The sequence below is a fragment of the Haliotis asinina genome, chromosome 4 (genome assembly GCF_037392515.1).
Source record: "Haliotis asinina isolate JCU_RB_2024 chromosome 4, JCU_Hal_asi_v2, whole genome shotgun sequence".
NCBI lineage: Eukaryota > Metazoa > Mollusca > Gastropoda > Lepetellida > Haliotidae > Haliotis > Haliotis asinina.
In genome coordinates, this window is record NC_090283.1 from 7,112,490 (window position 1) to 7,136,597 (window position 24,108).

General features: G+C 42.3%; 2 protein-coding genes across 2 annotated transcripts in view; one reads left to right on the forward strand and one right to left on the reverse strand.

The window, feature by feature from the left end:
• Positions 1 to 906: 906 nt before the first annotated feature.
• LOC137281233 (beta-1,3-galactosyltransferase 5-like) lies at positions 907 to 23,660 on the reverse strand. Its single transcript, XM_067812375.1, has 2 exons — positions 23,507 to 23,660; positions 907 to 2,033 (listed from the first exon to the last, which is right to left on the reverse strand). Exons 1-2 carry the CDS (start codon positions 23,566 to 23,568, stop codon positions 980 to 982), a joined length of 1,116 nt encoding a protein of 371 aa, XP_067668476.1. The 5' UTR covers positions 23,569 to 23,660; the 3' UTR covers positions 907 to 979.
• Positions 18,493 to 24,108, forward strand: part of LOC137281229 (uncharacterized) — a 56,065-nt gene continuing 50,449 nt past the window's right edge. Inside the window, exon 1 of the mRNA XM_067812366.1 lies at positions 18,493 to 18,655. The gene's annotated coding sequence lies outside the window, so the exon portion shown is untranslated. The remainder of the gene's footprint in view (positions 18,656 to 24,108) is intronic.

Here is a 24,108-nt window from a genome sequence, read left to right on the forward strand (position 1 = left end):
CATACTCAGGGCATGCATACTGTTTCAAGCTCCGCAAACCTATTCACTGCGCATGCGTTATGGACGCAGCGCAGCACAGCTGTTGAAATCAGTCCCCCCCCCCTCCCCCCACCCCCACCCCCCTCCTTCCCCAACGCTGGGGAGAACTCAGTGAAACGTTTGAACTCCGATTTCGCGGGCTTTTTTTCATCGCGTTTTTTTTTCAACTTTATAGGTTGAATTGGCATTTTTTATGACTTGTTTCGGTAAGTGCATGCCGAACGGTACCAGAATCTGCAAAGTTGTGTTTTACGTTGCATGTGACCTTTAACAAAAACACATTGCTGCAGATGGACATCTCCGTCCCCTCCCCTCCCCCTGCCCACAAACACACACATACATAGACAAGACACACGTATGCATAATGCGATTTAAACTAGCACAATCACTTGGAGAACGACATGATTCCGTGTGTGCGTAATTCCTTTATATTAGCAGAATCACCTGTAGAATGGAAGTTGATGGAAGGGAGATAACTCTTTTTTTCTAAAATCGAACGATGGCGACGAAACCATTTGACTCTCTTTCCAATAAATAATTTTGACAAGACGTGCAAATGTAGTCCCTGTGAATATATAGAAGGGTAATTACAACGCTCCGACTTTATTAAGTTTACTAAGACAATACTTACGGGAATAAAACAGCAAGATGCAAGATTCGAATCGTTTGCTACACAAAGCTTGGTTAATGTGTGCGATCCGATATCCATGCTTCAAACAGTTCCAAATTACCTTTGAGGAGTTCGGTAAGGTAAATACGTTGTTCACTGGTCCCTTGGGGACCATGGGTTGAGGTACCTCCGATGATCTTCGAATCGCACATCGGGCCCAGGGAACATAAACAAACGTCGAGGGTACCTCAACCCACGGTCCCCTCGTGACCAGTGAGCAAGTTATATTATCCCCCTTCATCTCTTCTACTTGTGCTAAAAAAGGCGCAATTAATTACGATACAATACAAACATCCCTTCTGTTTCAAATCGTGTAGGCGGCTTCCTCTGCCCGCTATAGTGCTGTCCTCTGGGAAACCCTATCAGTGTGGTGTTGGATGCAAATGCAAGAAGACCGGTAGCGTAGACGTCATCAATCCAGATTGTTTTGATGTATGTAGAAGCCGCGTGTAGTCTCTCGACAACTGACAGCGTTGTAATGTATGCAAATCCAGCACAATATCGTGGGTACCTGATGAAGGGGTATTCCAATTCAGAAATGGCCCACTTTCCGGCTGTTTTCTTCTCGCTCCAATTCTCCACGTGGCACATGATATGTCCCTCAGCTAAAGGGTTCAACAACAGGTACCGCAACACATTGTCAATGTGGACAACGACATCATCATCAATCTTGATAAAATAGCGCACATTTTTACAATGATTGATAACCCAGTGATAACCCATGATGTGCTTGTGGGTCAGGTTGTGGTAAGAATCTATAAAATTCCCTTGTACAATGTCTTGATACTTCTGCGATTCTTTTTCAACTTCTGCCTGTAATGATGCGTTGGTCGTTTCTCCAACTAAAAACACAACAATTAGCAATGTTTCCTGGCCACTTGTGCCTTTCCTAATTTTTTGTCGTTTCTGTACATTATGCATGGCAGTGTGCACTATCACAATTACGGGGGCCCCACCCTTACAACTGTCGACGTTCATTGAGAATTTGTACATATGCATATTATCCCAAACATCTCTATTTTGTGTAATACTTAAGTATCGCAGTATGGGATCAGACACTGCTTGGATTCTTGTAGAAGATCTCGTAATATCAGCCTTGTGTTTGCTGATAGTCTTTGGCTCGCTTGAAGGAATGGTTATTTGACTCGATACAGGCACAGTCTTTCGTAGGTTTCCCGTGATCGCCATTGAAGTCTCATCTTTGGCGACAGAAACGTTTTCTCTGCCCAGCAAATAGATCAGAGCGGCCACAAAGCACATCAGTGTCAACGTGCATCGAAATGATTTTCTTCTGTGTGTACACAGTCGATTGGTGCTCGCCATTCTGGAACAGAATAATCAGTATTTGATAAAACCTTTGTGACATTCGACAAAAACAGATTTCATTTTCAGAATTGTTGATACTTGTCTCTGGATCCACCGACACTAAACGGTGTGACTTTAATGTCTATGTGAGACGTACCGGTGTGAGTCAGTGAGTGAATATATGTTTACGTCGCTTTCTAATATTAGAGCAATGCGACTGCTGTGGACTCAAGACATGGGCTTTCCATATGTTGTGGACTAGAGACATGGGCCTCCCATATGTTGTGGACTCCAGACATGGGCTTCCCACATCGTGTCCATGTAGGGGAAGTACAGTATATATAATTCGCGACGCCACACCTTCAGTTCCTGCAGGAGTCAGTGCGATAATGCCTTTCAGATGAACTAACATTGATGACGAGTGTATCCCAAGGTGAACTGCAATTCCTCGTGTGTGAAAATCATGATCTAACAATGAATGAAAACAGGCTAGGAAGGCACAAAGGAAAGCCTAACACTATTTCGTGATCCCATGGTCCGCAGTTTAGACAAATTCAGAATTCTTGAAGCCAAAGCAAAATAAACGCACACGTTGGAGCAACTATGCATCAAATATTAATTCGCAGGCCGATATCAATGGTGTGGAATATAATGCAGAAAATCAGGGGTAAGGTGAGGTGAGGTGAGGTAAAGTGAGGTGATGTGAGGTGAGTGAGTGAGTGAGTTTGGTTTTACGCCGCTTTTAGCAATATTCCAGCAATATCGCGGCGGGGGACACCAGAAAATGGGCCTCAAACATTGTACCCATGTGGGGAATCGAACCCGGGTCTTCGGCATGACGAGCGAACGCTTTAACCACTGGGCTACCCCACCGCCCCTGAGGTGAGGTGACTTTAGCTGAGGTAAGGGATCCAAGTGCTCCATTCACTGTCTGAAAGTGGGTAACCACTTATTGACTAATAACTAAGATATTACAAATAGACTTGACCAAACATTCCTCATCCTTTCATCGTGTATCCGAATTCCAAAAATATCAACAAATATCAAGAAACGAAATCTATTCAATTCCAATTTGGGAAAAGTACAACGAAACCTTTCCGATACATGAGCTTAATACTGCTCGTGTATAGGCTCCTGCCACTGCTTCGGGATCTGATAGTATATATTGTCAACTCCTGAAGCACTTAGCAGAATCATGTTGGTACAGTTAAGAATTTTCCTTGACAAAAGGTGTGCTCCCCTGTGAACGAGCAAAACAGAACAAAGACAAGTCTAAAACATTCAAACTTTGTATTATTAGCAAAGAGAGCCAGTTGTACAAAATCCAAAGTCAATTTCACAATACTGATTTTAAATACAATACAAGTGAGACAAAATCTAAGGCAATGGGTCACAAAATATATAGTAAACTCACCAAAGTCTTAATGCGAGAGAGAAACAGTTATGCAGAATGTTACACACCGAACGGTTTGACGGTGGCTATGAAGATGAAACGTTGGCAGCGACTGATGACATATTCCAGCAATGTGTCAGTGTGTCCCTCACAACACGGCAACTACCCTTTATATATACTTTCAGTCCTTTCCCGAAAGTTCGAGCACTTACGGTCATCGCCAACACCGCAGAGAGATCTAGAAATGTCGTCCGGAAGTCAAATAATAATAAGTCAAGGGCAGATAATTTCCGGACAGCCTGCTACCAAAATTTTAAAAACTGCTGACCATCTATTATACGAGATGTGACCCATCATAATTATTATTTAAAACACTAAACGTTGTGACCCAATAATAATTATGACTTAATTAATAGCAAAATATACAGAAAATACACACTAGTAACAATGTGTATTGTCATTTAGAAGCAACCTGGGCATTTCAATGGCGTGGAATTGTTCCCATCCCTAAATCTTGACTTCAAAACCATCCTTCAAATTACAGACCAATTTCACCATCTATAGTTACCTATGCAAAACCACAGAACGCATAATAAGTGATCAACTAAAAAGAACGCCCATCAACTGAAATGCATTTGTGTACAAGCAAACGAACTTTAACATAACCAACACCGTATCAAACCAGCTTTGCAATACGCTGCAAAACTTTGTTCAACTGAGTCCGCAATATGAGGACCTGTATTTGAACCATCTTTACTGATTTCACAGGTATTCGACCATTGATTTCTGCTGCTAACATTGAGCATGAAATTATACCCATATTTAGGAGATAAACATCATGTGTTGGCCAATTTCCGGGTGTTATTGAGTATTTGAAGCACGGGAATATTTCATTTGAAACCTCCGGCTGACGCCGTCGGTTCCAAATGCATTCCCGTGCTTCAAATACTCAATAACACCCGGAAATTGGCCAACACATGATGTTTATCGACATTGTAAACACAAAAGTAAACCAAAGGGGTTTTAGTGTCTGCACTCGTTTGCAGCGAATACGGACACAGCAGTGAAGTGTCATCAGCTGGCCGTTTCAGCTGGTTCTCATGGTAGCATCTGGAGTTGCTCATTTGTGACGTCATTCTAACTTTACGCCACAGTATGATTTCAATGACGTCACCACTGTTGATGACACAACAAAACAATTGTTTACGTGTCAATACGCGGTGAATAGTCTTTCAGTTTCCAGGAATCTAATACCATTTGATCATGTTTTTCAACCAATCAGATTACAGAACACAGTGACTTTTGGTTTACAATCTTTCTTATTCTAATTGGCAACTAGTTAGACCACAGGTTGACCCAACATTGACAACATTTCAAAAGTCAGAAAGTAATGAATTTCAATGTACGCAATTACTGAATCAGTTATAAAGCAAATATAGGTTTAACATACGTCATACTTAGGATTACACTCTTTTAGTGAAGTACAAATTCTGGTACTCTTTAGGTTGGGTCCCATACGGGTACTTCAGTGAGAAAGTGTAATCTCAAATATGTCTTGAGTTACATTTGACTACTTTCTAAATTGCAGTGTGTAATCATAGCTTTCGGCCATGGGAGCCGTGCCATTTCAACTTATCAGAGGGGTACACAAAGTACCAGTTATCCGACTTCCATTTTTGTGGAAATCTTGGTGCCCGAGGGGGTCAGGCGGCTGACTTTGTGTGCTGACGATAAGGTGCCTGAATCTGACTGTGCCGGTTCGAATCTTGTATATTGTTTGGGACTCGGCAAAAACGTACTAGAAATTGTGCTTCATAAATAATGTGTAATCCCAAATATGACACATGTTTCATTTGACCACTTTCTAAATGGCATTGTGTAATCATAAACATAGGTTGTAACACATACACATCCTTATGTACAGGTGGGTCCATGGATGGAGGCACAATTGCTTGTGCCACTGCCATTGGATCCAGAGCAATATCTTCTCGATTACAGGATAACAGCTCTATTTCCACAGCAGACACAACCGACAATTTAAAACCTCGTAAATACATTAATATACACTGTAAATATAAACAATATATACCCTGTAGGGGAGCATGAGATTTCAGTTTGGACTGGAAGTATATGAATTTTAAGGATTTCTCACAACCACTAAACACCATGCATGGGATGTCGATTTGACTGACGCCGATATATTTTCCATTTCTTTCAATCGTAAATTAAAGACTCCCCTACATTTTTGGGAGAATATATAATATTTTCGGACTCTCCTTCGTGCCTTCAGGCTATTAAAACTTTGTTTTCTAAATATCTTCTAAAAGTTAAATAACTGAATAATGTAATGATCTTGTTACTATCCAATACGACATCGTCATCAGTTAGTTACCCAGGCATTTTGGTAACACAATGGCTGATTCTGTTGCTAAGGCAGCAGTCACCAAAACTGTGACACCTCTTCTCATTTCACTCTCTGATATCAAAGTCGTGATTAGTGCTTACATCCACGATCTAAGACCGAAGAAAATGGACGCTCAATCGTTACATGAAATTAAACCCCACATTGGTCATACTTACTTAGGTTGTCAGTCTAAATTTGAAGAGGTCATTTTAAGACGATGCAGTCTTGGTCACTCTGAGTATATCCATGCTTAGTTACCTCTTAAAACGTGAGGATCCTACTGTATGTCCTTCCTGACTGTTGATTTTGCCATCACAAGGCTTAAGTATTTCATTGTCAAGACCTTAAGGATCTTTGTAATGTTAATTCACATTTAATCATTCCATGTTAAAAGAGATAATAATAGAGTTATTATATGTAGTTTGATTGAAGTTGAGTAAATACAAAAATCTAAATGGTAGTAAAATTGAGGTTGTTATGGGCTGTGCCCTCGAAGGGGTTCAAAGCAATGTAAAATTATTGTCCTGAGAGGGTACATAAGTTCCAAAACATTCAGACTAAATATAAACCTATTATTATCTTTAATCGTAGTATTTTAATTTATAGCGCGGTTCTCTAAAATTGCTAACTACCGACGGGATGGTCCCCTTGGTCCCTAGTATGGAGATATCCCCCCAGTTGCTATGTACAATATATAGTCTGTTTAATATTGTATTGTCTTCCGTAATTAAAATGATTTAGATTTGCATACCAGTTTTATATTCATATCTGTGATATTCTGTTGTCTGCCCTGACAGGTTGTATTATAAACAGCAATAACTCTGTATGTCTTATGGCAGCAAGAGCTGTATGAGCCAGAATGTTGACACTGATAAGATATGCCGTTGAGGCTGACATTCAATGTTCCAGCGGGAAAATGCCAACGCTTTGAGCATGCACTAGGACGTCGAAAAGTGCGCCATATAAATATCCACTGTTAATAATATTATTAATTTATTTATTTTCATCAGTTCACTCACAGCGCGATGTTGGTACATTTGGAAGAGAGTAGTTCTTCTGATACTCATGTATTAAAGGATGATGCTATTAACGAACGTGTACCTTGGTGCAATTTAAGTGATGAGTTCAGCACACCAAATACTTTCACAGCACAGCACATAAGACTTGGCAGAAATTAGCCCCATTTTTACAAGCAAAATGTCAAACTACATACTCACAGCATTTAAGGAACATTTATCCTGACAACGTTCTAAAATCACTCCAGCACACTATCAAACTAACAAAAGTGCCAGCTAGTGACGGTCTGCAAGGAAAGCTTGTCAGCAGCAGCACAAGTCTAATGGACAGCGGGATTGTGTTCAGAAATGCACGATCTCGTAAACTGCATTAGGGTCTTCTGGCAGTGCAATACGTTGTGCAATAACTGCTATACTATGAGCAGAATTGTGACTATTCATTGAGGGACAGTGTCGTGATTTATAGCTTAAATGGGTAGACATATCATTAAAACGCCTGCACGTCATCAGAAATGAACGGGCCACTGTAACGTGATAATGCCTACGAAATGCTCGACGACGGACGAGGGTGGTGGGGTTAGTGGTGGTGAGGGTGATGATGGTGGTGAGGTTAGTCGTGGTGAGGGTGATGGTGGCGGTGGTGGTGAGGGTGATGATGGTGGTGGGGTTAGTGGTGGTGAGGGCGATGGTGATGGTAATGGTGAGGGTGATGATGGTGGTGAGGTTAGTTGTGGTGAGGGTGGTGGTGGTTGTGAGAGTGCTGGTGTTGGTGGTAGTGGTGGTGTGGGTGAGGGTGTTGGTGATGGTGAGGGTATTGGTGGTGGTGTTGGTGTCGGTGGTGAGGGTGAGGGTGTTGGTGGTGAGGTTAATAGTGATGGTGATGAGGGTGATGGTGCTGCTCTGGATGGTGGCGGTGAGGGTGATCTTGGTGATGGTAGTGGCGGTAGTGTGGCGATAATGTTGGTGGTAGTGGCAGTGGTGGTTGTGGCGTGGATGACGACAATGGCGGTGTGGTGGTGATGGTGAGCGTAGTGGTAGTTGTGGTGACGGGGATGGTGGTGAGGTTAATGGTGATTTAGGTGCGGATGACATTAATGGTGGTGGTGATGGTGGTGGTGATGGTGGTGGTGATGCTGATGGTGATGGTGGTGGTGGTGACGGTGACGATGGTGATGGTGATGGTGATGGTGATGGTGATGGTGATGGTGATGGTGATGGTGATGGTGGTGATGGTGATGGTGGTGGTGGTGACGGTGACGATGATGATGGTGATGGTGATGGTGATGGTGATGGTGGTGGTGATGGTGGTGGTGATGGTGATGTGATGGTGGTGGTGATGGTGATGGTGATGGTGACGATGGTGATGGTGATGGTGATGGTGATGGTGGTGGTGATGGTGGTGGTGATGGTGATGGTGATGGTGGTGGTGGTGACGGTGACGGTGACGGTGACGATGGTGATGGTGATGGTGGTGGTGATGGTGGTGGTGATGGTGATGGTGATGGTGGTGGTGGTGGTGACGGTGACGGTGACGATGGTGATGGTGATGGTGATGGTGATGGTGATGGTGGTGGTGATGGTGGTGGTGATGGTGATGGTGATGGTGGTGGTGGTGACGGTGACGATGATGATGGTGATGGTGATGGTGATGGTGATGGTGATGGTGATGGTGATGGTGGTGGTGATGGTGGTGGTGGTGGTGATGGTGGTTGTGATGGTGGTGGTGGTGATGGTGATGGTGATGGTGGTGGTGGTGACGGTGACGATGATGATGGTGATGGTGATGGTGATGGTGATGGTGATGGTGATGGTGATGGTGGTGGTGATGGTGATGGTGGTGGTGATGGTGGTGGTGGTGGTGGTGGTGATGGTGGTGGTGGTGATGATGATGATGATGGTGATGGTGATGGTGATGGTGATGGTGATGGTGGTGGTGATGGTGATGGTGGTGGTGATGGTGGTGGTGGTGGTGGTGGTGGTGATGATGATGATGATGGTGATGATGATGGTGGTGGTGGTGGTGGTGATGGTGGTGGTGGTGATGATGATGATGATGGTGATGATGATGATGGTGATGGTGGTGGTGATGGTGGTGGTGGTGATGATGATGATGATGGTGATGGTGATGGTGATGGTGATGGTGATGGTGGTGGTGATGGTGATGGTGGTGGTGGTGGTGGTGGTGGTGGTGATGGTGGTGGTGGTGATGATGATGATGATGGTGATGGTGATGGTGGTGGTGGTGGTGGTGATGATGGTGATGGTGAGGGTGTTGGTGATGGTGATGGTGATGGTGATGGTGATGGTGAGGGTGTTGGTGATGGTGATGGTGATGGTGAGGGTGTTGGTGATGGTGATGGTGATGGTGATGGTGATGGTGGTGGTGGTGGTGGTGGTGATGGTGATGGTGATGGTGATGGTGATGGTGATGGTGATGGTGATGGTGGTGGTGATGGTGGTGGTGATGGTGGTGGTGATGGTGGTGGTGGTGGTGATGGTGGTGGTGGTGATGATGATGGTGATGGTGATGGTGATGGTGGTGGTGGTGACGGTGACGATGATGATGGTGATTGTGATGGTGATGGTGATGGTGGTTGTGATGGTGGTGGTGGTGGTGATGGTGATGGTGATGGTGGTATACAATAATGACAATACCGTTGATATTATCAGCAACTGTAGCTATATAAGAAGTAATCCTCACTTCAATGATATAACGCAACTGTTTTTTATGTTCTAATTTTCTACATACTATCTGTCAACCTCAAGCAAATGCTTCGCTATGTTCCAGCCTCACGATCCCCATTTCGTTTGACGTTTTATCCCAGAGGTAGCAAATGGCATATCGTTTTCATTTTCTGCAATTATTTTACAAATATTATACCCAAAGTGTTGTGATGACACATATCATGTGAACCACATTAGTCACACATGTGGAATCTTGGATATGACTTTGCTAATAATCCCTTCAAAATTCAAACTTTACAAACTCTGGAGATCGAGAATATAGTTAGACTGACTACTCTTTAATATCCCCTCGTCTAAGTGACTGTTGTAAATGCGCGTATGGTCCGATGGCGAAGGACATGTTTGTCAACTTCTATTTTCATAAACGTACGTTATTAATGCCTCTATGGACTCACCCACAGCGGGACTACTTTTCTATGCATGACATGACTTTTATCTCCTCTCTAAAACTTTCCCGTACAAAATCATATTTTTTTGCAAGCCGTTCTTGTGGCGGGTATACAACATATTCTGAATACGGTACAAAGAATATCAGCCTAGCCATATCATGATATTCATGGACTGTGCCCTGATTGCCTCAGATATGAACAAGAGTACAACACGACCCAACCCAAACCAGTTCCGTCCAGACCAACCTGACGCTAAGTAATCCAATACCTAACAGCCTGTCGCCGCTCCAAACAGACTAGCCCTGCCAACCCGACACAATCCTATACAAATAGCGTTCGAAATAATCGCCCGGAGGCCTAACGTTGGCACCGATTGTTATTCTATCGAGCCGGCAGTTTCCAATATCTTTAGGCCCTTGTGACGTTCATTGAATTAGATGTCATTTTTTTTATCAACCAGAGGCTTTCCCATTCATGTATTTTAATGAACGTTCGAGAACCATCCATGATTCATCGATGGGAGCACCCGACTGTACTGAAATACAAACTGTACTGAAATACAAACTCCTCCTTGCACCATGGTCTTCGCGAACTGATTTTGTACATACGGTTGAAACAATGCACTGTGTTTGGGTTTATTTTATAACTTTAATTAACAAAATAAGCCTCAAATTGAGGGCCTGTAGATTTTAAAACCAGCAGTCGGCAGTAGGCGCTGATGGCCACATGAAAAAATTAAACATCGCAAACACTGTAACCCACAAAACTTAAATCATCCCCAAACCAACCCCGCCCCTATACATCGATATTTGGTGGACTGTTCTCAGTCGTGCATTCAGATATTGTCCAGAGCTCAAACCGACCCCACCCTAAATCACCCCATCCCTACGAACACGGTCCCAAACAACTCCATATCGACCCTACCCCACCACCAACCACGCCACCTCTATCCTCTATCAGCTCACCCCAACAACCCTAGTCCTAACAACCCACCCCACCCCCAAAATCCCCAACCCTATCAACCCTACCCAGCACAAACAACCCCTCTTAAGCAAAGCATCCTCGTTTCTATGAATATGTCGTGCTTTGTATCCTACGTCTAACACTCAGCTATTCCCAAGAGCTCAAACCGACCCCAACCAACTCCATCCCCATATAGCAACCCGACCCGACTTGAACCACCCCAGCCAAACCCCAAATAATCCAATCTCTAACCAACGTGACGCTAAACAACCCAACCCTTGCCAACCCGACCACACTTCAAACAAACCCGCGTAGTGGGGTAGCTTCGTGGTCGCAACCCCGCAGGCTCGATTCCCACATGGATACAATTATGTCAGTGACTGGATAGTCTGATCCACACTCGATCATACACAGACTGTCGTCTCATAGCTCGAAAATAGGTGAATGCCACTTTAAAAAACAAACATGGAGCGATGGCGGGTGTATTTGACAGCACAAGGGAGACAACCCATGCATGTAGTGATACTTTTGTCACCAACTCGTGTTCAGGGATAAGCTCAGTGACTTCTTGGGAGAACAAGGGAGACTTTGTGCGTTATTACTTACAACCCAAGGGGGAACCCATTTAGCGGTGGCTTGGCTCTGTTAGAGCACAAAGGAGACAATCCATGCATGCAGGCAGCCACCGTGAGAAAAGTCTCTTACAACCCAAACGCAAGTGCCCGTACTGTCCTTGACATTAATTTTCATGTTAAATGCTTAAGGTTAAGTTTCTAGAAAGATATGGCTAGGGTTGTCGTCGGTGGGGTAGCATTATCCATTCTAGTATTTCTTTGCTGTGTTATTGTTCACTTTAATACCATCCTCTTCGACATGATCTTTAGATGATCCTTTGAGATGATCAAAATGGAATCTTAGAAGTGAAATACATAAAGGCAAGAATTTTGTGGATATGTGAACTTGTGATACTATAGTATATTTTGAAGAACACGTTTTCAAGTATGTTCTCCTTCATCGGGTGAATCAAACAATTAGGGAACAAACACGTGTAATACCACAACGGTTACAACAATAGAAACCAGTCGTCTAATTAGCGCTAAAGGGTAGACGGACAAATGGAAGCCGGGGATTGTTAATCCAGTTAATCCAGACATGGATGATGAGCTAACAGTGGCGTTTATCAGGGATAAGGAAACATATAGTGATAATTTCAAGAATCACGAGACCAGCAGTGATAATTAAAGGTCACATGCAACCAGAAATCAAACATAATTAAAACACATTTATCACATATTCATGACATATAATATACATTGCTGCTTGTACAAAAAGCAAATAAACAAATTTTAAGCGTACAATCGCGATTCATAAGTGCAATATTTTGTACTTGGACTTGTAATATACTTGCCCCGAAACGAAGCCCTCGGGAGACCGAACCCAGTCATAGCGGGTGGATATGCACTCAAGTGTAACGACGGCTTCCGACTGGCTGTTTCATTTGCTGATATGCTGAGGGTTCATTGTGTGTACAGAAAGATGATCTGTTTGATGGGCATTTTAGAAGTATGGCGAGTCACAGGAAAGTATTCTTTATGGATAATAACTTCTTTTTGTGTACTTGATGCGTCGTTTCAGTATGGATTCATATACTGTTGTCGAACAAAATCATATACACTAAAAGAAGTTGTTATCCATGAAGAATGTATATAGAGATGTTGGGTTTTGAAAATACATGTTCTCTGAATTTGCGTTCGATCCAATCAAAAATCATCTCAGTAGAGATGGTAAACTACTGCGTGGCTGGAATCTGTCATTCGTCCAAGTACAAAGCAGGACTTGAAACTGACAAGAGTTTGCACCAGTTTCCGTCAGATCCAATCATCCGAAAAAAATGAATGTAGTTTGTTTGCAACCCACAGACATAAAAACATGTCATGTGTATTACACCTGCCTAATTAAATAATGTGGCAGACACGGGACTCGGGTGCACGAGTCATAAATCAATTTATGTTCTTGATGTCGTATAGTCTGATAGGTTGAAAAAGTTCAAATTGCACGTGGTCAATGATTGAAGCTGTGTACTGCATGTTGTCTTCAGCAGGCAGACAGGCAGACATATAGGTGTGAATAAACAGACACTGAGCTTTCTCTGACAGAGACTGCTTACCACAATCAACAAGTTGTTTTACGTAAGGAGTAGATTATTTACTTGTTTGTGTACACAATCAAGATTAGGCTACTGCTCATGATCTCATACTCTGGGCATGCATGCTGTATCATGATCCGCGAACCTATTCACTGCGCCAGTTTTTTTCCCTAGCGCTGGAGGAAATTTAGTGAAACGTTTAAACTCCGATTTCGCGGGCTTTTTATTCCTTTGCGATTTTTTTCTCTATAGGTTGAATTGGCATTTTTATGATTTGTTTCGGTAAGTACATACCGAACGGTACCAGAATCTGCAAAGTTGTGTTTTACGTTGCATGTGACCTTTAAATATAACTAATCACTCAGCACTAAGAAATAGACATTGTCTACATGGACGGCACATTCTACTCCTGTCCTCCTCTCTGTCTACTGCCAAATCGTCAAGGCCGCATCTAGGAACGTCTATTTGGTCTCCTGAACGACTAGGCGCAGCAGCCAACAGGATCGCCCCTTCAGCCTGATGTCATCCAGACGCACTTTGAAATCGCCGCCATAAACACTGTTGCGGCTGTCTTCCCCAACGCTGACGTCCGAGGATGCTATTTCCACTACACTCAGGCACTCTGGAGGAAGGTTCACAACCTTAGGTTCGGTGAAGCCTTTCAGCAGGATCCGGAGATTTTGAGACATGCAACAAGAGCAGCAAGTTTTTCCAACCCCACCCCACTGCCACCCCAGGAGCCATGGTCCACAGAAAGATGAGTTCCATGTCTAGGTGACTATCCCCTGGGTTAATGAAAAGTTCCGTGTCAGATTGTGAAATCACCATGAGACCCAAAGTCCAAGGACGAATAATCATTTCGAGGAATGTCAATATCATCGAGACAGAACAACCGAACATTTTCTCTTTTGTAATGTCTCTTTTGGGAAGGTTGAGTCCAGAGCTGGTCCAGACGGCGCATGGTGCCCTTCCCACACACTGCAGGCGACAGTACACAGAACTCAACCAGAGGTTCACATGCCTCAAGGATCGGCTGACATCTCAAATGAAGACACCAAAGGAATTGCCGTTAGCTGCCACAGACTTTATTTAAGCGTAAATTGTGTGAATTGTGTAAAACATTAGTCTGTGAAGATGTCTATGACCTCTTACAATTTCCCTACCGCCAGTTGTTGATGACAGATGGGACTTTGGTGGCTTCCCATGCAATGGCGAGGTCCGTGTTCTTGTTGATGTGTTCAGAAACAGCAGATTTGATTTGATTTCGAGTTTGTTGACATAGTTCTTGAATCTGTGGCCCGAAGGTTTCCCCGATGTATGTGTCGCCTCCTTTCGCTGAGAATTTGGTATACACATCCTCTGAGGTTGGGCAATGAGCTGCTGGTGCCTCTACCATTGGTGTGTAGGAGGGTTTTGATGGCCTTCTGTCTGGAGAAGGTGACGTATACTTCATTCAAATGTTTAGACTCACTTAGAGCACTCTGTTGTATACCGGCTCGAATAGCAGAAAAAATCAAACATCTCCGTGTCCTCATTTCGCGGAAGTCAATGACCTTGGAAAACACTATCGCGGTGACGACCTTGAGCGGTCCTCACTGTGACGGGTGTATGTTTAGATCAGGCGCCTAGCAATCATGCAGATAGATCAACTGGTTTCATCCAGTTTCATGTCTTACCTCTATGAAACCCCTTTCATTTTGAATCATGCATCAATACACACCACATCCAGGTCTCTCTCTCCCTCTTGAAAAGGAAGCCCTAGATCATCTGAGGAAGAATTATTCTGGCCTCGTGAACGCAATACAGAGAGTAGAAGTGGTGGTCGACAGACTGGTACAGTTTGGTGTGCTCGATAACTTCATGACATTATGGAGAAACTGTCCTTTGACAGGATCAGAAAACTACTCACCATACTTCTGAGACGAGGACCTCAAGCTTACTCCCTCTTCTGCAAAGCACTGCAGGAATGTGGCGAGACAGCTCTAGAAGTCACGACATTGCTGGGACTAGAGATAAACAAGACCGAATATGATGATGGGTACCTATGTATGGACAGTATTCCTCTCAAACCTGAAACACAGTTCCAAGAACGGTTGAATTCTTGTCAGTCTTTGCGTGTACAGATGAAACAGAGTCCTAGTCACATGGCCCAGGCGGGATTTGCGTACTTGCTCAGAGGAGATGCTTGCAAATGTTTTCAATGTGGTGTCATTCTCAAGAACTGGGAAGTCGATGATGATCCCTGGGTCGAACATGAAAAGTGGTCTCCAGACTGTCCCTATTTGACCCTGGTGGGGTTACCTCAGACAGAGATGGCCCGCTTGGGTAGTCATGTGGTTTTGTACTGTAAAATACTGTCTATTGTTCAAAATAAATGAACACGATACTATATCTGTCGTCTGTGTAAAAATAGAGCTTTACTAATTGAGATCAGGTAGAAACTGTCTTCTAGAATTATGGCCAGGTACGTGTTGAAAAAATACGAATTTGTAAGGACCATATAAATATTTCAAGATGTTGAGAAAATTCGACAGGTTATTAAAAGGAAGATTACCTGTGACTCGATATGAAAGGCATCATTTCCTGAGGAAAAATGATAGAAATAACTATCTAGCCGTGTTACGAAGATTAGTTCATCCTCTGTGGACGACAGACAGCCTTTGGAAGAGTCTTTGCTCCAGTTACATGCCTATCGTAGCATTTGGTTTGAAACCGCAGTTTGTCAATGCACTTAGAGATGAGGCCATTCAAAATGCCTGGTTATTCAGTGTTATACTCTAGCAAGCCCTAGTTAAGATATGAATGACAATGAGGACAATCTTGCTTCATTTAGTCGTGGACCAGTGACAGTGACACATCACCTGAAGCCGTTCCTGTTTTGGTATTTCATCATGAATAATCCACGATACAAACTCTTCGTACCCGATGCCGAAAAATGGACTCGGTTTTACATGTTCCGGGCTGAAGGGAAAGGAGATCCTTATCACTCCTTCATGCGTGGAGGAGAAAAATCTGTCTGTGGATTGCTTTTTAGAACTGTACAATCCAGAATGGAAGAACGAAAAACCAAAAGGAACCTCAGAACAACAACCTAAAATTAATTTCGTGACCCCGACTCAACACGTGGTAGAACAGGCGAAAACAAAGTTGAAGAGGGAAAGGCAAAGGTTCATCCAGCCAGGGGAAACTACCACGGAAGCAGTGTCAAGAAAGAAAATGAAAAATCTTTTTAGATAAAAGTAGCTGCTAGACAGGTTGCCACTCATTTAGACTTGGACCATCATGCAGTCAACAATATGTCCTGTCTGCAGTGTCACGCATCAAGAAGGGATGCCATGATTAGACAGGAATCAACACAGACGCGCACCACCACCACCACCACTACACACAGCCACCCACAACCACCCACAACCATCACAAGCGGCACCACCACACTTATGATAACACCAGTGCAACCACATTCATTGGAAAAGACTACCCAGGAAGAATTTAGACTCTAACACCCGTTTACCGTGATCGTTTCTGGGCCGACCTCCTGTGGAAAAACCTACTTTGTGAAGCAGCTTCTAGAAGGATTGAACATTACATTACCCCGAACGTATTCTATTGCTCTACAAACGATGGCAGCCCTTGTATAATGTCATTCAAAGACGTGTTTATCCCTACGTTGAATTTCATCAAGGCATTCTTACTGACCTGGAAAAGGATGAGTTTCTGAACCCCCATATAGTGAACGTCGTTGTGCTTGACAACGTAATGTCCACAGCGAGCAAAGATCCGCGCATTACAGATCTGTTTACCGAAGGAAGACATCATCGTAATCTCTCAGTGACTGCCTTGAAACAAAACTTGTATTACAGTAAGGATCTCACACAACGAAGGAACTGTCTACAACCCTATTGATACACAACTCATCATGACTTTGGCGAGGCCAATGAATCCGGGAAACACAGACCATTACATGACTACCCAGAAGCCTCATGGACACTTGCTGGTTGATCTAAAACCCCAAACACCTTCCCATTTGCGACTTTGTCCTAATGCGTTCAGTTTAAGGGGAAACCTCCAAGCTGGGACGATTCAGTCAGAGTTGGACGTTCATCTTGAGCAGACGTGTGAAGAACAGCTCTCGGCCATGCCATCCTGTGATGACTGCGGACTCATTTTTCAAGTTCCGTCTGATTTAAAAAAAACACAGGCGAAACTGGTGTCCCGAAATGTCCGAAGGGGGCTGTCCTGGAATACCCCAAGTTCGAAGAAATGGGAGGAAGACAACTCTGATGTGAAGAGACCACGTCCTCTGTCAGAATGTGACTATTGTGGTCAAGTGTTTAGCAGTAACCATAACTTACAACGACATTTACACGACAAGCAATGTCCTGAAATGGAACAGGGTGATTATGATGATGAGTCATTAAGCAATGTCAAAAACAGGCAAAGTAAGATGGCTGATCTCGAAGAGCAAGGTATCCCGCAAATGTATTCACGTACACGTGAGCTGAATAGAGATTACTGGATGAGAATCGCCAGCTGTACACGAAGAGAGGTTTTAGCGAGGACGTAATCCAAAACAGACTGAAAAATATTAACCTAGATCGCGTTTAAGGAGACGCATGCTCGCTTTATTACTTATCTGTATCATATGCAGTGGGGCCCAAAGACACAAGGAATATTAACAGAAGTAATAGATAGTAATATTATGTATGATGATGTGTTTTCCAAATTGTACAAATACAAGGCTTGGGTGGACGGGTTGACTGATGATGATGATGATGATGATGATGATGATATATCTGTTGTGTTTCTTAATGTGTGGTACCCATCTTTAGTCACAACGTGTGTGCCAAGTGGATGATCCCCATGGAGTTGTCCATTTAGCATGGGAACATGCAACTATTTACACCAATCCGTTGTCTGACACTTTAAAACTGTCCTGATGGAAGTCTAAGGAAGCGCACGTACACGGCAGCTATAGGACAGAGCAAAGTTAGAACAAAAGCTATTCATCACTATATGAGTATATTCAAATTATTCAGTTATGTTTGTTTTAAAATATCTTATCAATCCTATTTAGCCAGAGCAAATTCATAATTCCATCCTAGTAACACTGCGAGCGGCGCATACACTCAATGCTGTCTGTCGCCAGTGTAACAGTCGACAGAAACATGATAGCCCCTCCTCGCTAGAGCAATGTGGGTCACCACATGTTTAAATGCAGTCTAACATTGCTTTAAGCCGACCCCAAAGGTTAAACTCGTTGAATGTCATAATTGTATAGCAATACTGTCTAGTTAGTCTAACGAGCGCGGGGAAGTGCATGAACGGTTTCTGACAAAACTCACGAAAACATGTTGGCGCTAATATATGACGGTGAGTGAGAGATACACAGATGTGTATTTTCATCTCATGTGCTTTGGTGGTTGATTCATTCCATACAATCACAAACATATGAGGTTTGGGTTTTACATGTCAGTATCATCCTTGAATTCGCACTTCCCGCATACACTGGTGTAGTATGAAATTTGGCATGTTGGCATTCCCAGGCAGGATACCATAAGGATACGGAAAGTAACCATGGCATAACGGTAAGTCATGTTGATTCGTTTAAACATGTAGCATGGCAAATGTATCCTAAAGCCGGAGACTATAAAAACTATTTACATATATGTATGTTTAATCACTGAATATGGATCCAAACATAGCACAACAGGCAAACAATACAACATTGGAGAGAACAATTTGAGGAGAACAATTTGAGGAGATACCATATGACACCTTTGCTGAGACAGCTCTCTCGACTGCAGGCTGAGAGTGCACCATGCCTCAACGTCGCGCACTTTGAGAGTGAGTGAGTTAATATTTAACGTCACATCGGCAATATTGCAGCCATATCGTGACGAGAACATATATGACAAAAAAGAATATATATGCATATTATGCATATATGCATACCCTGTCTACGAAGGGCAGTAAAACCACTAGACTATCACAGTTAGTATTAAAGCTAGCGTGGAAACGTAAAAGAATTATAGTATGACTATTTGGACAGTACAATATAAAAACAGGCCATGGATCGCCAACAACAGAGGGTAGATCACCATACCTAGGACCATGGGGACTTACAGTACCTCAGCTACCTGCATGGTCCCTGGCTGGATTTACACCATCCCCTCAGCTGTTGGCGACTGTATGCAAGATTAGCCACAAATTAAAATAACACATATTCTACGATTAAAATAGTGGAAGATTAAATCTGACTTAAATCGTTTTAGGGCTTACGTACCCTCTCAGGAGGACAATAATTTTACGGTACTTCAACCACGCACTTTGAGATATGCGACAGAAAAGGTGATTGAGTAAAGAAACATGTAAACATGGTGTGAGGACAAGTCAAGTGATTACTTACAGCGGAATTCAAATGAAAACCGGTTGAAACAGGTTTGTAAACTAGTAAGTATTGATACTTGCTGATTGGTCCAAATGAATGGGGTGATGCTAAGGCGTGATGTGTCATACCGGTTCCCACGGGGGTGTGAGCCAGGTGTTTCATTAGATCATTTGAGCGCCTGAGTGAGTTCGATACTGTACGGTGATTGGTCCAAATGAATGGCGTGATGTGATAGTGTGATGTGTCATATCGATTCCCACGCGTCATTGACTTCCACGAAATGAGGTCACGCAGGTGTTTGATGACGTCATTTTTCTGCTATTCGAGCTGGTATACAACAGCACTCACTATACCAAAGACTGATTTCACAACTAACTTGGTAAAACCAACCGTAAACTTTATGCAGATGAATTGCGCGAGGACTATGCATCAACTTGCTGAGAATTACATTTGTTATAGGATATTTATGTACATGCAGCTATTGCTTGCTCAAGGCGCTGGTATTTGTTTTCCTCGGTCATTGGGTGTGCGTCTCAGCGTCACATCGTATTATCAATCCCAACTCCCTGGGGAGTATACAACTCAGGAAAAGCATGTGAATACCTGCGTTTTTGTGTAAAGTTTTGTTTAAAAAATCGCCAATTTTCACTAAGTTTTACTATTTCTTGGACTCGGGGCAATGATCTCTTTCGACCTTTCGAATTTGTTTTATAACGCATCAATTCATATGTAAACAGTACCTTTAAATAGAAAGGAATATTTTGCAACATTTAGTTAAGAACAATTTACTGAAGTAAGTGTTACAAATTCAATTTAATGAAAACGCAAACTGATGTAGCGTCAATTTGGATTTAATTACTGTTACAGCTACAGCAATAATGGACTAGATGAAACTACTCAGTGGAAAGATTTACATTAAATCAGCTTAACTGTCAGATGGATTACGAGTGAGCACTTTAGATGTTTGCTACTCAAGAAATGTTTGTTTGGCGTTTTTATATTGAGCATTTAATGTTTGGATTCGGTTGCTTTAGCTTGAAGTGATTTCTGCCCAAGGCAGTTGAGTAACCTGAATTAAATTGAGAAAATACATCATTTATATCACCGACTAATACAGATTGTGGACTTGATTTGTGACCGTTAATGACAACTGATTGTTTTCTATCACTAAGATACTGTTCAAAACAAAGCAATAGTTTTTCCAGTTATTCCTGTGGGTTCGAGGTTTGATGCCATTCCTGCGTGCCAAGTACGATCGAGGGCCTTGCTGATATAAGGAAAGACAGCTCGGACGTCTTTACACTCATCTAGAGCCTTCGAATCTTTGAAAGGCATTTAAAAGTGGAACGCATGAGAAAAGCACGATTTATGGATGTCAACATCTTTATTGTAATATTGTTCATTCTCATTAACAAAGTTGACTTCCATAAATCTTGCTTTTCCTAGAGCCTTTGACAAAACTTGATAAAGTTCAGTTCATTGGTACACTGTAGAGTCACCGGGTTTATATTGGTGTTTCGATATGATGTAATTACAATGATTAATAAAGAAACAATAAACATTCTTGAATATACTTTCTTCAAATGCGTCAGCCAAACAACAAAATAGCACCTAGCCTACAATTATTACAATCGTGCATACTTCCTTTTTAGCGGTCCCGGAGTAGAATAGGCCTTCAGTAACCAATGCTTGCCATAAAAGGCGACTATGCTTGTCGTAAGAGGCGACTAACGGGATCGGGTCGTCAGACTCGTTGACTTGGTTGACACATGTCATCGGTTCCCAGTTGCACAGATCGATGCTCATGTTGTTGAGCACTGGATTGTCTGGTCCAGACTCGATTATTTACAGACTGCCGCCATATAGCTGGAATATTCCTGAGTGTGGCGTAAAACTAAACTCACTCACTCACTCATTTTCAGTGAAGAGGGATAACTGCCAAATATTTCAAGATGTCGGGAATTTGAGAATGTTTCAGGGATAAATTAACTATCTTCGTAACGTGTCCGTGAAGAAGCCGAGCTAAAACTTTTAATCATTTATTGCTGATATCATCCGTACGCTTAGCAGGATATCATACACTTCCTTTTCCGACAGAGAAAATATATCTAATCTGTTGTCGCTGTAAATGGATGAGTAAATACTAGGATCGTAGACTCGGGCTTGCTCTGTGAAATATTCATTAAACGCACTAGCAATGTCATCTGCGTCTCCTAGAACAGTACCGTTTTGGGTGACAGGTGAAAACTGTTTCCCTGAATTTCTATTTTTCTTAATATTCTTATTGACTAACCGCCCTCGTGATTTAGTTCCTCTCTCAGTGTTCAGGATATCATCAAGATTCAATTCACACACATGCTTAGCTTTTCTAACTTCCGTAATGACTTTGTTTCCGCCGACTTTAAAACAGTCCCAGTAATGGATATTATTGTTTTCGTTCGGCAACTTCATAAAGGCGGTTTCTTTTCCTCGTTAATTTTCGCAGATATCCGTGCATCCATATACAGTCTCGGGGTCTTATAACGACGTCTTTATTTGGAATATACTTTTTGACTAGTCTACTGAGCGTATGCACACAGATCAGTTGACATCCTCAGTAAAGAGAATGTCCCAACCGGTTGATGAAGGGGCCCTATCGTATTCTACTAAGTTATAGTCATAAATGGTTCTCAAAATGCATCTTTGGAGTGTTTCCCAAATTTCAAAGAAAGATGATCTGGGTAATGATCACAGCAGAATAGACAGAGAACGCCAGAATCAAAGTAGGTATAATATCTAACAATGTGCTAGAGCACGTCACAATTTAATTCTTGACTCACAAAAGTCCAGAAACTCGCCGCACTATAGCCGCTCCCTCACAGGGAACTTGACAAAAATAATAATGCAGCTGTTATGGATATGTGCTAAGGATGAAAAAATGAAAAAAGACTTTTTCGAAAACTCAAAATTTAAACTAAAATGGGCATGCAGTGGCAACAGTGGCCCATGGGCGAGAATGTTTAATTTCTTCCAGAATTAATGTTTTGGAGGTTGTAAATGAATGAAAGTATGTTTATAAGTATTATGACTCATTTTGACTCGATTCCGCTAATTTAGAGCGATACTGAAAAATCTTGCCCATGGGTGAAAAACATTCCGGCCCATGGACGAGAATATTTACTTTTACTCAAAATACATCTTTTCCAATGTTTCGCAGGTTGTAAATGAATGAAAGTACTTTATGAGTATCATGACACAAATTTCAACTCACTTTGAATTAATTCCGCGAACTGAGGGGGGGGGGGGTGTTGGTAAAAATCTCGCCAGTGGGCGAAAAACATTTTGGCCCATTGGCGAGAATATTTACTTTAACTAAAAATACATTGTTTCCCATGTTTCACGGGTTTTAAATGAGTACAAGTATATTTATGAGTGTCATGACACGACATTCTACTCATGTTTACTTAAATCCACTACTTTAGAGCGATTATTCAAAATCTTGCCTAATCTTGGCCCATTGGCGAGAATATTCCCTTTCACTCCGAATGCATCTTTTCCAATGTTTTGGAGGATGTAAATGAATGAAAGTACCTTCATGAGTATCACGAAACAAAACTCAACTCATTTTGACTTAATTCAGAGCGATTTTTAAAATATGCAAGAATACTTACTTCTACTCAAAATATATCTTTTCCCATGTTTTGGAGGTTGTAAATGAATGATGATATGTTTATAAGTATCATGGCTCTATAAGTATAAGTATCATTGAGTTTAGGTATTCTATAAATATAACAAAATTCAAGCTATATCTATGAAGTTGAAGTTATTTGTGAAAGCCCTAATCAAGAGTGACCAAACTCCAGTGACATAAAGACTACGCTGGGACATATTAATAAACAGTATTGTGAGAGCTTTGAACTGTATTGAAATATGTCTTGTAAATCTCACTGGCATTCGCCAATATCCACTTAAATATAAAATACATAGTCTGTGCTTCTTCAGAACAAATAGGGGTTAATTAAGGAGCCCCAACAGGGCAATTAAGGAAAGGAACTCAAAATACTCTCACCTTCTGTCCAGGACGTCACGCGTCACCAGTCGTGAGCTAAAGGCCTTGTAAAACCATCTCATAATGGAAACCCAAAGCACCAAAACTGTGTTTCTTTCTAAGTGACACACTGTACGTTGTCGAAGATTAAGTGGTGCATCACGGCCATCCCTTCCAAAACATGTCAAAGAACGCAAAAGTTTCGCGAGATCACATGTGTTAACATCAGCTTGTTAGAGTCTCCCTGGTCAGACATAGCAACTGTGAGACAGGTACAAAACAAGAAAAAACAAGAAACAATCTGCTTGACTGCAGAGCTGCGTGTTCACGTAGTATACCCACATCACCTAATTCTCCTGCGTAACCTTCATCTACATCACCTTCCTTAACCTAATAAGCAGAGAGCACAGAAGGCCGTATATCTGTAACCACTGAACCGTGGCGTCTCACTGGAGCCGGCTAAGATCTAACATCTAACAAGCTCAACGCTCAATAAAGGGGCACTGATGCGGAGCGAATAATTTTTCTCAGCAGCGGTCTAGTTATGAAACCAAGTTGCAAACTGGTCAACACAGGGTCCCTCGACCGTGACGGGCTCCTGTCTACATTAGCAGAATTTCTTC